The sequence below is a fragment of the Copadichromis virginalis genome, linkage group LG6 (genome assembly GCF_057382275.1).
Source record: "Copadichromis virginalis isolate Kocher_CV1m ecotype Utaka linkage group LG6, C_Virginalis_male_GT1.1, whole genome shotgun sequence".
Lineage (NCBI taxonomy): Eukaryota > Metazoa > Chordata > Actinopteri > Cichliformes > Cichlidae > Copadichromis > Copadichromis virginalis.
In genome coordinates, this window is record NC_140623.1 from 43,648,238 (window position 1) to 43,663,216 (window position 14,979).

A 14,979-nucleotide genomic window follows, 5' to 3' on the forward strand; every position below is an offset into this window, starting at 1 on the left:
GTCAACACTTAAAGCAACGTGTACGATGGTAGCGGCGTCTTGTAAGCTCTTCACGTGACTCTCATTCATCACCTTTAAACGTTGGGCGCCTGAGACGAAGCCCCGAATCTCAGATTTACAAACAGACCAAAGCCCGTTCCCGCTGCTCCACCAGGCCCGAGAAGCGTTTGTGTTTCACTGTGGTCACCAACGTGCGACGGGTGATTGGCATATCCCGCGTAGAGCTGGTCATGTGACTGCATGCGTCCTGAACGCCGCCACAGAGTGGACCTAGCTACAGTGGCTTGCAAAAGTATTCGGCCCCCTTGAACTTTTCCACATTTTGTCACATTACAGCCACAAACATGAATCAATGTTATTGGAATTCCAGGTGAAAGACCAACACAAAGTGGTGCACACGTGAGAAGTGGAACGAAAATCATACATGACTCCAGACATTTTTTACAAATAAATAACTGAAAAGTGGCTTCAGAATTGGAGTCCATCTTTTACGTACAGGCTATGCTCAGCATTTGAAATGCCCTGACCCGTTCTGTGCGTCATCGTGATCACAGATGAAACAGCACCAGCGCACCTCTTGTTATGTTTTCTTTCAGGGCATCACGCAGGGGAAGAAGCTCAGGGTAATTTAAACATGGCGTCCATCGGCACGCTGCAACACCATCATTCCTGTTATTTCGCCGAGCCACAGAGCGTCTCAACTCAAGTTGGTGGAAATAGAAGAGAAATTATAGTAAATAACATTTTAAGTCAAACACATCAGCGAGTATTTAAAAAATCATCATCCCAAAGCAGCTGGAAGAGCAGGTGTGACTGTCAGGCCGGCTGTTTCCAGACTTCCGGCTGAGCGTGAGACATGCTCTCAGTGTAGAACGAGCAGTTTCCTGATGCAAAGCGATGTTTTGGTCCAATCACAAGCTTTCCCTGAACCTAACCATGCAGGTTTTTAGTTCCTGAAGCTAATGAGTGAGGGATAACAGGAGAAACCCGATGTCAGGACTTATCTTTCACATAAGGATTAGACACAGGCAGCGTCAGACACAGTGGGATGAGAGGGCAATGGCTGTTTGCTAAATGAGAGCCTGTCTTTGGTATTGTGTCCTAGCTGAGACACAATACAGATGAAAACATCTGGAAAGACATTCATTCAGTTCTGTGAAGGCGTGACCTCCGTGGTTCCTGCAGGAACGATCCCATTCAGCTTTCCCTCAAACAGCGATCCTCTCTGGGGTCATTTACACTCATCCGCCTCAAACTCCCAGAGTTCATTTCACCATCCAATCGCCAAGCTTGAAATTCTGTGACGTGAGCTCCCGACAACTTCAGGCTCCGTCTCTGTGTCAGTCTGAACCATCAGCTGCTTCTCCAAGGCAGCGATGACAGACGTTTAAAGAAGGACTTAAACCTGGGAGATGATGGGAAACCTGCAGGAAACGGCGGCTTTGCACCTCACCACTTTGACAACACGTGTGCTCCTCACAGCTTGTGATTGGCAGAAATTTCTCTAAGATCCATTAACCTTTGATCAAACGCTTCCCCGAGGAACCTTCAGAGTGTCCAACATGAAATCTGAGCAGAAACCCTCTCAGACTTGCTCACAGCAAAACCTGGCCTTCGAATTTCTAACTACTGTAGTTACTTCTAGTTACTGTAACAACCCAAAAACCTCGCTGCCATCAACTAACCTTATGACTCCGCCCTCTTATCTAAATATGGTCACACAAAAACCAATCAGGCGGCCGATGCTGATGTCACCATTTCTACAGTGTACAGACAACACGTGAGCTTTAGAGCCTGTTATTGTGCCAAAAAATCACCTGTTTTGAGCCAATCAGTGAAGAGAAGACTCTTTCCTGACTAGGAAACATCTGGAGGTTTCCGGAAGCCTTAAAATTGTGAGACAAGGAAGGTTATTTCTAACCAAACTGAGCATGCTCAGATACGCACAAACAGGTCCTCAGCGCTCTGAGATGCTGAACCGTCAGTGTGATCATTAATGTGAATGTTTGAAGGTAAGACCTTCAGAATAAAAGAGGGATCATTTAATCAGACTCTCTGCAGGTTCTCACAAACGTTTACTAAAAAAGTCTTAAACAGCATTAAATTAAATCTCAGACTCAATTCAATTTTATTTATATAGCGCCAAATCACAACAAAAGTCGCCTCAAGGCGCTTCATAGATACAGAGAAAAACCCAACAATCATATGACCCCCTATGAGCAGCACTTTGGCGAAAGTGGGAAGGAAAAACTCCCTTTAACAGGAAGAAACCTCCGGCAGAACCAGGCTCAGGGACGTCATTTTATTACTGTTATTATTATTTCAGTTCAGAGAGCAGCACAGCTCATCAATATTTTAAAAACATCAAATAATACTGCCGTCAGCAGACAGGATTTGTTTTCACTCCTCGCTGCTTCCTGTTAGCGTCACATGACCTCTGTAACTGTCCGTTAGTCTAACGCTCAACCCTCCACCTGAATGCCCACCTGAGGAGGAGCTGCAGGTGTGAGCGTCAGTGTTCTGCTCGTGTAAGCAGAGTGGGTGTAACCCCGCCCCCCGGCATGTGCTGATGGTAAAGCACACCCTTTATATTGCTCAGCACAGCCAGCCTAGGCGAACACTGCTACGATGCTAGCCCCATGGTGCGATCATAGACTGTGTACAAAAGAAGTAAGCCTGTCACTGTTCACGTGCTCACAGCTGCAAAATGCCGTTTGTGGACCGAGCGCACAGTTACCATCCAGTAAAATTAAGTCTCCACATCTCCCACATGAGCCGAGGTAGAGAGACATCAAGCTAACCTTTTAACTAACCTGCACTGGTTGAATGATAACTAACCTTCGTTAATGAAAAGCATCACAGGAACATAAATCCAGATTGAACAGCAAACACACACGTTTCATCCCGATTTTTGAAGTCTATTACTAAACAAAAACACCTCTGACATTTCACAGACTTACAGATTCTGTCCCTCTGAACAGACGCACATTAAACACACAAGCCGTCAGCTTGGTGCTGGATACAGGCTGTGATGATTCAGCCCTGTTCTGGTTTCAGTTTCTGTTCACCTGTTCAGGCAGAGACATCTACAGGAAGGTCCAGGGACGAGAGCACCCCGTCCCCTCCAACATCATCAGCATCGCAGGTTTGCCCATCATCTATCTTTTACTGTGCTAACTTTTATCACAGTGTCAAACGAACCATTATGACCATTTATTTTCGTAGCTCTGATCAGGACAGGCAACGCTCATATGTACACAGGTATCAATGAGAGCTGAGCTTTGAGAAAACTCGTGTTATTGATTGTGGGCTTTTGACTGGCCAACATTTCTTCACTGTCAGGGTTTAGACGTCTTCTTGGGAAATCTTTAGTGAGAACTGAGAGCAATTCAACCATCTCTCTCAAAAAACGACTCAACCCCATTAGAAATAAAGTGACAGATATTGGCTTCTGTATCAAGAATAGGCATATTTATAAATAGCTGCTCTCTCACATAATAAGGTAAATGAATCTTAATACACTGAACAAAAATATAAACGCAACACCTTTGTTACTGCTCCCATTCCTCATGGGATGGACGTAGAGACCTAAAATTCATTCCAGATACACAATATAACCATCCCTCCCAAACAGTGGTCACAAATCAGTCCAAATGTGTGGTAGTGGGCACATCTGCTATATTGAGATAATCCATCCCACCTCACAGGTGTGCCACATCAGGATGCTGATCTGACATCATGAGTAGTGCACAGGTGTACCTCAGACTGCCCACAACAAAAGGCCACCCTGGAATGTGCAGTTTTTTGCGCTATTGGGGGTCTGGGGACCCAGAACCGGTCAGTATCTGGTGTGACCACCATTTGCCTCATGCAGTGCAACACATCGTCGCATGGAGTCTATCAGATTGTCAATTGTGGCCTGTGGAATGTTGGTCCACTCCACTTCAATGGCTGTGCGAGGTTGTTGGATATTCGTGGGAACTGGTACACGCTGTCGTATACGCCGGTCAAGCACATCCCGAACATGCTCAATGGGTGACATGTCCGGTGAGTATGCTGGCCATGCAAGAACTGGGACATTCTCAGCTGCCATCTGCCCTGAACAATGTGAACCATGATTCATCCGTGAAGCGCACACCTCTCCAACGTGTCAGACGCCATCGAATGTGAGCATTTGCCCACACAAGTCTGTTACGGCGACGAGCTGGAGTCAGGTCAAGACCCCGATGAGGACGACGGGCATGCAGTTGAGCGTCCCTGAGACGGTTTCTGACAGTTTGTGCAGAAATTGTTTGGTTGTGCAAACCAATTGTTCCAGCAGCTGTCTGGGTGGCTGGTCTCAGACGATCTTGGAGGTGAACCTGCTGGATGTGGAGGTCCTGGGCTGGTGTGGTTACACGAGGTCTGCGGTTGTGAGGCCGGTTGGATGTGCTGCCATATTCTCTGAAACGCCTGTGGAGACGGCTTATGGTTGAGAAATGAACATTCAATGCACGGGCGACAGATCTGGTTGACATTCCTGCTGTCAGCATGCCAATTTCACGCTCCCTCATTGCTTGTGGCATCTGTGGCATTTTGCTGTGAGACAAAACTGCACATTCCAGGGTGGCCTTTTGTTGTGGGCAGTCTGAGGTACACCTGTGCACTACTCATGATGTCAGATCAGCATCCTGATGTGGCACACCTGTGAGGTGGGATGGATTATCTCAATATAGCAGATGTGCCCACTACCACACATTTGGACTGATTTGTGACCACTGTTTGGGAGGGATGGTTATATTGTGTATCTGGAATGAATTTTAGGTCTCTACGTCCATCCCATGGGGAATGGGAGCAGTAACAAAGGTGTTGCGTTTATATTTTTGTTGAGTGTATTTTTGTTGACTCTACAACCTAATGTTTCCTCTCTGATTCAGAGGACGGGGCTGAGGAGCCTTTGACAAAGAAAGAAGAAGAAGAGCGGAGGATTGCAGAGATGGGCAGGCCAATGCTGGGCGAACACGTCAAACTGGAGGTGATCATCGAGGAGTCGTATGAGTTCAAGGTAGGAGACGTTTCTCTTGGGTTAGTGTGAAATATGTAAGCCCCTTTCAGACGAAACTGTTCTGAGGAGCTCTGATGGCCACTCTGCATCAGAGAGCACCAAGAGATAGAATAGAATAGAATAGAATAGCCTTTATTGTCATTGTACAGAGTACAACGAAATTGGAGTGCCACTCCCTTGGTGCAAGTTTCAATAATAAATATAAATGTAAAATATAAAAAGTACAAAAAAAACAATCGTAAGTACTCAAACAATAGTATGTACAATATATACAGGATAGCAGCATTAATATGATGACAGTATGAATAGCAGCATAATATAATGACAGTGACGGTATGGAATAGGTTCAATTGTTTTTGTGCTTATTTACTACGGTGATAGCTCTGGGAAAGAAGCTATCCCTGAATCTGTTTGTCCTGGTTTTATGTGACCTGTACCGTCGGCCTGACGGTAATAGTTCAAACAGTTGGTTGCTGGGGTGAGAGTAGTCCTTGATGATATTGCCAGCTCTGCTGAGGTACCGAGAGTTTGCAGTGACCTCCAGGCTGGGCAGAGAGCAGCCAGTGATCTTCTGGGCTGTGTTGATGACCCTCTGCAGTACTTTCCTGTCTGCAGCTGAGCACCCTGCATACCATGATGTTATGCCGTACGTTAGGATGCTCTCTATGGTGGCTCTGTAAAATGTCACCAGCAGCCTCTCCTCCAGGTTGTTCCTCCTGAGCACTCTCAGAAAGTGGAGACGCTGCTGGGCCTTTTTAACCACCGCCGTAGTATTTGCAGTCCAGGAGAGGTCATCAGATATCTGCACGCCCAGAAACCTCATGGAGTGTACCCTCTCCACACAGCTCCCGTGAATGTAAAGTGGGGCCGGGTCTGCTCTGCCCTTCCTGAAGTCCAAGATAAGTTCTTTAGTTTTCGTGGTGTTCAGTTGGAGGTTGTTAACTGAACACCACTCAGTCAGTCTGTTGACCTCATCTCTGTAGTCCGACTCCTCCCCCCTTGAGATGAGTCCAACCACTGTGGTGTCATCCGCGAACTTTATGATGGTGTTTGAGAGATGGGTAGGGGAGCAGTTGGATGTGTAGAGCGTAAACAGGAGGGGACTCAAAACACATCCTTGTGGAGACCCGGTGCTGAGTGTGATGGTGCTGGACCGGTGGGGGCCGAGTCTGACAGACTGTGGTCTATTTGTCAGGAAGTCCTTGATCCAGAGGCAGATGGGGGTGGAGAGTCCCAGGTGAGACAGTTTCTGGACCAGGATCTCCGGGATGATATGATTGAATGCTGAGCTGAAGTCCAGAAAGAGCATTCTCACATAGCTTCCTCGGTGCTCCAGGTGACTCAGCGCAGTGTGGAGCGCTATGGTGATAGCGTCCTCGGTGGAACGATTTGTCCTGTAGGCAAATTGGTGGGGGTCCAGAGTGGGAGGCAGACCGGCCCTGATGTGCTGACAGACCAGTCTCTCAAAGCACTTCATCACTACAGGCGTAAGTGCAACAGGCCTGTAGTCATTTGGGCTGGCCACAGCTGTCTTCTTGGTGATGGGGATGATGGTGGAGGTTTTGAGGCAGGGCGGGACGGTGTTTGATGACAAGGAAAGGTTGAAGATTTTAGTGAAGACTCCGGTCAGTTCGTCAGCACATGCTCTGAGAACCTTTCCATGTGTTCCATCAGGACCTGCCGCCTTCCTGGGATTCACTGACCTTAGAACACACCTCACTTGGTGCTCCCTGAGTGTTAGTGTGCCAGTGCTGGGGGCGGGTGGAAGTGGTGTGGCAGCTGAGGGCTTGGTCGTCTCAAAGCGGGCGAAGAAACGGTTTAGATCCTCAGCCAGTGAGGCATCAGTCCTAGATGTTGCCTGGTTATTGCTTCTGTAGTTGGTAATGTGATTGATCCCCTGCCACATTTTTCTGGGGTCGTTGTCAGCAAAGTGATCTTCAATCCTCCTCCTATAGGCAGCCTTAGCTTTCCTGATGCCTCTACTCAGGTCTGCCCTGGCTGCCCTATACGCAGCCCTGTCCCCTGACTTGAAGGCAGTGTTGCGGCTTTTTAGGAGGGATTGCACTTCGCTATTCATCCAGGGTTTTTGATTTGGAAACACCCTGACCCTTTTGTTGACGGTGACATTGTCAACACAGTTCCTGATGTACGAGAGTACAGTGTCCGTGTACTCCTGGAGGTTGTGGCTGGAGAATAAATCCCATACAGTTGTTGAGAAGCAGTCCTGCAGTTGAGAAAGGGCTCCTTCAGGCCAGGTTTTTATTGTCTTTGTCTGGGGCTTTGTTTTTCTCAGCAGGGAGGTGTAGGTGGGGGTGAGGGACATGCAGAGGTGGTCAGATCCAGCCAGGTGGGGGAGGGGTGTCGCTCTGAAAGCATGCTTGATGTTTGAATAGACATGGTCCAAAGTGTGTTCTCCTCTTGTAGCAAAGTCCACGAACTGGACAAATTTAGGAAGCACAGTCTTTAGGCACGCTTTGTTAAAGTCGCCGGCGACAATAAAAACCCCATCGGGGTGGGCAAGCTGTTGTTTGTTTATGGTGTTGAGCAAGAGGCTGAGAGCCGTGCTAACGTTAGCATCCAGCGGTATATAAACAGCTATCACAATAACTACTGTAAACTCCCTCGGGATGTAAAAAGGTCTGCACGAGACTGCCAGAACCTCCAAATCAGGAGAACAGTGTGTGTGAATGATCCTGCTGTTACAGCACCACTCGTTATGCACGTAAACACATAGCCCCCCTCCTCTGCTTTTACCTGAGTTGCTGTTTCTGTCATGCCGGTGTAGCGTGCGGCCTGCTAACTCGACTGCAGCGTCGGGAATCAGCGGGTGAAGCCACGTCTCCGTAATAAGAATAATGCTGCAGTTACGTGCAAAGCTTGTGTTGGCTATCTGTAGCTCCAATTTGTCAAGTTTGTGGGTGATGGATCTGGCGTTCGATAGGATCAACCAGGACTTTGTTGTTTGTACCACTAACAAAACAACAAAATCCTCAAATGTTCAGCGCTAACTGTTTTTAACATAACTAATTGAAAGAGAGTACCATGACCCCAAAAACTGAATTCTAAGGACTTTCCCACATAGTTCCTGCAATGTGGGCACACATAAAAAAGGAGACTTCCTCTAACAGTGATTAGAAAAAGGTCCTTTAGTCTGAACTAGCCTGACGAGTCGGATCTAAAGGACACTCCAAAACTCTCTCATAGATTAACGGATAGTTCAGAAATCCACCTGCCAACATCAAGGAAGTCCAATCCCTACACTGTCTTTACATTTTATACATCACTCCTACCACATAGCATGTTGGACTGTGACCTGAAAGACTAGTATGTTGACTTTGTTCCCTTTGAAGTCGAGCTGATGGCTTTACCTTCAGAGTTACTGAACGGACATTTAGTTGCATCATTAAACCAGGAGGAACGTGAATAGCTGGAGCATCTGGCATTTCTAGCCTTTTATGTGGGATTTTTCATCAGTATGTCCTACATAAATGGCTAAATGGTCAAATGCATATAAGAGATTTTCTTTGAAACCTAATGGCATCTGGTTTGTGAAGCTATACTTTTTAAGCTTAAGGTTCTGCACCCTGATCTGACACTGTTCACCTGCAACATTCTAGCTAGTGGTGAGTCAGCAAAACGAAGACTTCTTCTTGATATCTGCTTGAAGCGTCTTTAGGCCCTTAAAGGCAGAATATGCTGCCTTGACCGCTGAACAGTGGAGAAACATTCAGAGCTGGAGTTTTATGTCAGATGCAGATGTTCACCACATTCAGACTGGTCTATAAACAGTCCTTAGCCTGAAAGAGTCTGTAATAGAAAGGCACAAGTCGGACTGAGCCTGAAATGATCATGATGGGTTCTTGGTCCTGCTTCCTGTCCGCTCTTCCCTTGCATCATGCTCACAGAAACTGAAGAATTTCCGATAGTGAGAGAACATCTGAAGTAGGCTTTCATCAGCTATCTTCTACACATCAGGCAGTGTGACAGTTTCAGACTGAACTTCAGATGCTGTCATCGTTTGAAATGAACGCTGAGAATTCAGCATCAGATAGAAAAAGCTAAAGTGAGGTGGCTGATTTTCAAAATGGTCAGCAGGGCAGTGAAGCTGACATTAGATGTTTCCTGGATGTGTTTCAGAGTACAGTAGATAAACTCATTAAGAAGACCAACCTGGCTCTGCTGATTGGGACCAACAGCTGGAGGGAGCAGTTTGTGGAGGCCATCACGGTCAGCTCAGGTATGAACTAACTCTAACTGTCCTTCTTCAGGTATGAAAACCAACATTAATATAAGCCCTGATTAAGGGCTACCAGTCTGTACCCAAGCCAAGCTTTAAAACTGATTCCTGGCTCTGCTCTCCTCAGGCGATGATGATGAATGTGGAGAGGAGAAGCTGCCCTCTTGTTTTGACTACGTCATGCACTTCCTCACCATTTTTTGGAAGCTTCTGTTCGCCTTCGTTCCTCCTACAGACTACTGGAATGGTTGGGCCTGTTTTGTTGTCTCCATCACTGTCATAGGCATGTTGACGGCAGTGATCGGAGACCTGGCGTCGCATTTCGGCTGCACCGTGGGCCTCAAAGACTCAGTCACCGCTGTGGTGTTCGTCGCTTTGGGCACTTCTGTACCAGGTCTAACACAAACATCTCGTTTTCTTTACTAGGACTTTCAGTCCTTCAGATTTTGTCCAAGGCAAATCCTAATAAAAACATTACAGCAAACAAACAACAGCACATTAAATCAGAACTATCTGTATGAAAACCCCAAAGGTTCTGATTCTGTTCATCTGGACGTTTTCAGTGGGAGAAACGTTTCATCATCATCCAGGTGACTTCTTCAGTCTCAGGTTTCCAATCTTATAAACAGTACATTTGCATAATGACTGGAACCAGCCCACTGAGGAACAATGGGCTGGGAGGTCAGCTCCTTAATCTTAATTATGCAAATTCTCATGACCACTGATCAAAGCCCACTGATCAATGGCCATGAGTCCCATTCACAGAGAGTTGGGGAATGGCTGCAATCACAGCATTGTAAGATGGTGACAGATGTACCCTTAGGCCCCTCCTTTATTCAGAGATGGTCTTTCCCTTTTCACGTAAATGGCCTCCTTGACTCCGCCCTCAAACCAGCGTTCCTCCCTGTCCAGGATGTTATATCCTCATCATTGAAAGAGTGTCCACTGGCCTGTAGGTGTAGATAGTCTGCAGAGTCCTGGCCTGACGAGGAGGCTCTTCTGTGTTGTAGCCAGAGGTTGTTTGGTTTCCCCGACGTATAAATCCTGGCACTCCTCCTGCACTTAACAGCGTACACTATGTTACTCTGTTTGTGTCGGGGGACCCGATCCTTGGGGTGGACCAGTTTTTGGCGCAGCGTGTTTTGGGGTTTAAAAGCCACAGAGACCCGGTGTTTAGAAAAAATGCGTCTCAGCTGCTCCGATACTCCTGACACGTACGGGATCACTACAGGTTTTCGCTTGGGCAGCGGTTGTCCTTCTCTCCTGGATCAGCTGGAGCTTTCTTTAGGAGCCTTCCCAGCTTTGACAAAAGTCCAGCTGGGATAACCACATTTACTCAGGGCCTTCTTGATGTTCTTCTGCCTCCCTGGCTGCTGTGTCAGTGGGGATGGTGTTCGCTCTGTGTTGTAGCGTCCTGATGACTCCCAGTTTGTGCTCCAGTAGATGATGAGAGTCAAACCTTAAATACTGATCCGTATGTGCAGGTTTACGGTACACGTCAGCTTGTAGATGTCCTCCATTACTGATGGAAATCTCACAGTCTAAGAAGGCTAAGCTGCCACTGTTCATATCCTCCCTGGTGAATCTGATGTGTCGGTCCACCGAGTTAATGTGATCCGTGAATTGTGGTACGTCCTGAGATTTGATTTTCACCCAGGTGTCATCCACATCCAATGGATTGGTGGTGTTCCAGGGTAGGATAGCAAAGCCCTCTTTTCCACTTCCTCCATGTACAAATTGGCCACGATGGGTGAAACTGGGAGCCCATGGCACACCCATGTTTCTGCCTGTAGAACTGACCCTTGTATGTGAAGTAGGTGGAATGAAGACACAGTTCAAACACACACTGTCGATGCTGAGAGCGGTCCTGCTGCTGAGGTTGGGGTCATCCTGTAATCTCTTACGAACTACCTCCAACGCATCCGTGACTGGGATGCAAGTGAAGAGAGGTGTAACGTCGTACGAGACCATGGTTTCATCTGCCTCCATGATGACATCTCTCAACTTCTCAACAAAATCCAAAGTGTTCTGGATGTGGTGTTCAGAGCTGCAGGGTTGAAGGTCAAAGCCAGAAACTTAGAGATGTTATAGGTGACTGAGTTGATCATACAGACAATTGGTCTTAAAGGCATAGCCCTTTATGTATCTTCTGTACAGCCAGATGAACAGAATTAATTTTGGGGAATTTCTTTAACTGGATGATTGAGCATGCATCAAGCCCTTTTTATCTCCTCAAACATATCTTCTCTCCACTTTCTCATCATCAGACACCTTTGCCAGTAAGGTGGCAGCCATTCAGGACCAATATGCCGATGCCTCCATTGGAAATGTGACGGGGAGCAACGCCGTCAATGTCTTCCTAGGTATTGGCGTGGCCTGGTCAATCGCTGCTGTCTACCACTACACCCAAGGTCAGGAGTTCAAGGTCAGCCCTGGCACACTGGCCTTCTCCGTCACACTCTTCACCATCTTCGCATTTATCTGCATCGCTGTGCTCATCTACCGCCGCCGACCGGAGATTGGCGGGGAGCTAGGTGGACCCCGTATCCCAAAGATCCTCACCACTTGCTTGTTCTTCAGCCTGTGGTTAATGTACATCGTCTTCTCCTCCCTGGAAGCCTACTGCCATGTAAAGGGCTTCTAACAGTGCCACTCCAGACCCTCTTCAGGACTTTTCTGTTGGATTCTAGGTTGCTGCATATACCAGTGGGCTATTGTCAAACATTTGCTGCATATCTAAAGGTTATAAGAGGGATTGACCTGAATGGATTCGCTGTAGTTCAGTTCACATTCTTCACGATCATGATCATGAACAGGCACATAAAACAAAATAAAATACATTTTAAAAAACATCTTGAATGGGTTGGGGTTACAATCATACTGGGTGGCTTTTTTAAGGGTTTGAATAAAATCTAGTGACTTAGCAGTTTCTATAATTTGTTACTTGTCTGAAAGTTTAGATTGATGAACATTTCAACAGGTTTCTAAAAAGTTTTGTTTGTTCTTTTTTCACCTATCTCTGAATATCGGAGTTCTTTAAGGTTCTACTAAAGGTACAGAAGTTTCTCATGTGACGCCATGTGCACATTGCTCGAGAGCTGTCTGCCACATCAGACGTGATACAACCACTGGTTGCTGTGGGAAAATGTCTATTTCCTGACTGATTTGCAGTGGTTGCTGGTGATTTCTGCCTCTCACTGGGTGAAATTAGATGCAAAAAAAGGTTTGCACCAGAAAACTCAGAGTGATTGCTTTGGTTGCTACCAGGTTGCCATGGGGAAATGTAGTTTTTCACATTTGTCTTCAAATCCTTGCAAATTCCCAGCAACACCCACTGGAAGTTCAGAAAGTTTGCCTTTAAAGTAATAAGACCACGACAACTGCCATCAGCCTCCAGCAACAACTTACAACCAGTGGTTTAATACTGCAGTTTCCCTCACAAACAGATGGTTGCAGCCGCTCTCTAGGCCTGTGTGACCTGAGTACTATTCACCTGATTCTACAGTATCACCATGATCCAAAATGGCAGACAAGTAAGCGTCACATGGTTGGGGTCACATATTTGCAAACCCTCAGTGAGAGGCTCAAAACCTCTTTGATGGCTTTCTAAAGGCTCCGACAGTACCCGATGGACTCTCTTCTGCTGTGAAGGATCCCTGAAGGTTCTAGTGGAACCCTGAGAACTGAAACTGACTGACTCTGGTGTCCATATTGAACTGTTCTCTGGCTGCTGAGCAATGGTGACTACTTTCATTCTCACATACCTCCCAACCATGTAAAAAATCCATCCGAACCTTTCAGCGATGTCTAATGTAAACTATTTAATTTTGACGTGCATGGACTTTAAACCACATCACGAGTAGCCGTGGCGATTAAGGAGAACCGGAGTGACTTTTAGTGTTTTAGGTGACTCAGAGGGTAGTGTTGCACCTACATTAATATCTGCACTGAGTTTGAATAAAGGGAGAGTTTAATCAGAGATGCTGTGAACAGCAGCTGGCTTGAGTTGGACCTGAGCTGCTGCTTCAGTGGAGTCAAACACTGAGGAAATAACGATGTATGCTTGAGTGTGAGTTCCTACACCGATGACAGAAATCTGTTAGCAAAGACAAAATTCTGTCATGTGATTGGCTGCTTGGGTGATGTAAACATTAGTTGTGTCTTCATAATGCAGTGTCTTTGTTTCAAGTATTAAAGTAGAGTGTCAGTAAATCGTTCTCCTCTTTGACTGGATCACAGAAATGTCTGCTCAAATCCAAGGCATCAATTTCATGTCAACAAAGAGCAGAATATTATAAATGATACTACAATATTATACATGTATTATACTAAACGAGGGCTGCGATGTAAACCTGACAGGTGCATCGATAGCTCACAGTTAGGGAGCTAGGTAAGAGAAAAGCAACAATTTCAGGTGTGTTTATTGATATTTTACAAAACCAACGTCCCTGTGAAGGGTTAAAGCTCTACTGTATGACAAACTGCTGACACAAACATCGGAAAAAAACACAAACACCGATGACACAAGGTTAAAGGCTGAGCTTTGAGGACTGTTGGTTCTATATGACCATTAGCTCTCTGAGGAATCAGAATGTGAAACTTTTGGTTTTGTTTGTTAAAAAGTTCTCTGAAGACACAAAATAAAGTTTATGTAACTGTAACTGACATGAATATAAAACTATTCAAGCTTTTCCAACAAAGCTTTCTCTAAGGGTTCCTGGCTGTTCGCACCTTTGATGACAGACCTCACAGGGTTAAAACAGTCACACCACACCGTTGGTTTTGCATGTTTGTAGCGGTCTCTGCTGTTTTTGTCTCTTTGTGGACCCTATGTCCCCTCTGGGATCTTTTTCTCTGTGTTTTTGTTACAGAAATGTTCAGAGTCACTTCAAACAGAGGCTCTGGCCAATTTTAATGAGTTCCACTGAAAGACTACTCCTTAAAAATCCAATTAACCAACTCATCTGAGCCATATATAAAAGATGCTATTATTAACATTAATATTAATACAGGACAAACATGTGCGCATTACTTACTCCGTGTCAGACACATCCATCACATAAAAAACTTTCTGATGAGGTACAAGTATTTCTACTCCAACATGATGTGAGAGAAAAAGGCAAACAAGGTTTCTGCTGCTCTGCTGACACTGAGAGGACGAGGAGGGGTTACAGGTTTACTGCCCATCATGACCAGCAGCTCAACACGATGCGTCCGCAGGGAGGTCATGTGATCCGGACAACGATGAGAGCGAGCAAGGTCAGGGTTTGTTGTATCCAAAGATTCCAACAGGAAAGTGTTTGACGTGTGTCGGCCACTGAGCTGCCAGCTGGAAAAACTTTACGTCATTCCACTCCACGCCGTCGACGGACACTGAGAGACACAAGGAGGAATTCAGTTCAAGTCATGCAGCGCCAAATCAAAGTCACCTCAAAGTGCTCTACACTGTAATCTTGAAAGTAGAGATAGTGTCTGTCTCCTGAATCCAAACTGGAAGCTGGTTCCACAGAAGAGGGGCCTGAAAACTGAAGGCTCTCCCTCCCATTCTACTTTTAAATACTCTAGGAACAACAAGTAGGCCTGCAGAGCGAGAGCCAAGTGCTCTAATAGGGTGATATGGTACTAGAGCTGCTCGATTATGGCAAAAATGACAATCATGATTATTTTCACTGAAATTGAGATCTCGATTATTTGACGA

At 46.1% G+C, this 14,979-nt stretch overlaps 2 protein-coding genes across 4 annotated transcripts in view; one reads left to right on the plus strand and one right to left on the minus strand.

Annotated features, from left to right (window-relative positions):
* The window catches only part of slc8a1a (solute carrier family 8 member 1a), a 29,876-nt gene that overhangs the window by 14,342 nt on the left and 555 nt on the right, over positions 1–14,979 (plus strand). For both annotated transcript variants that reach the window (XM_085460552.1, XM_085460551.1), the window contains 5 exons: positions 3,077–3,145; positions 4,917–5,044; positions 9,182–9,281; positions 9,409–9,675; positions 11,549–14,979. The exon at positions 11,549–14,979 is cut by the window's right edge and continues 555 nt beyond it. In XM_085460552.1, the coding sequence (XP_085316678.1) occupies positions 3,077–3,145; positions 4,917–5,044; positions 9,182–9,281; positions 9,409–9,675; positions 11,549–11,925 (941 nt within the window). In that variant the 3' untranslated portion in view covers positions 11,926–14,979. The remainder of the gene's footprint in view (positions 1–3,076; positions 3,146–4,916; positions 5,045–9,181; positions 9,282–9,408; positions 9,676–11,548) is intronic.
* Positions 13,687–14,979, minus strand: part of LOC146708625 (phosphofurin acidic cluster sorting protein 1-like) — a 24,765-nt gene continuing 23,472 nt past the window's right edge. For both annotated transcript variants that reach the window (XM_085460554.1, XM_085460553.1), the window contains one exon: positions 13,687–14,654. In XM_085460554.1, the coding sequence (XP_085316680.1) occupies positions 14,542–14,654 (113 nt within the window). In that variant the 3' untranslated portion in view covers positions 13,687–14,541. The remainder of the gene's footprint in view (positions 14,655–14,979) is intronic.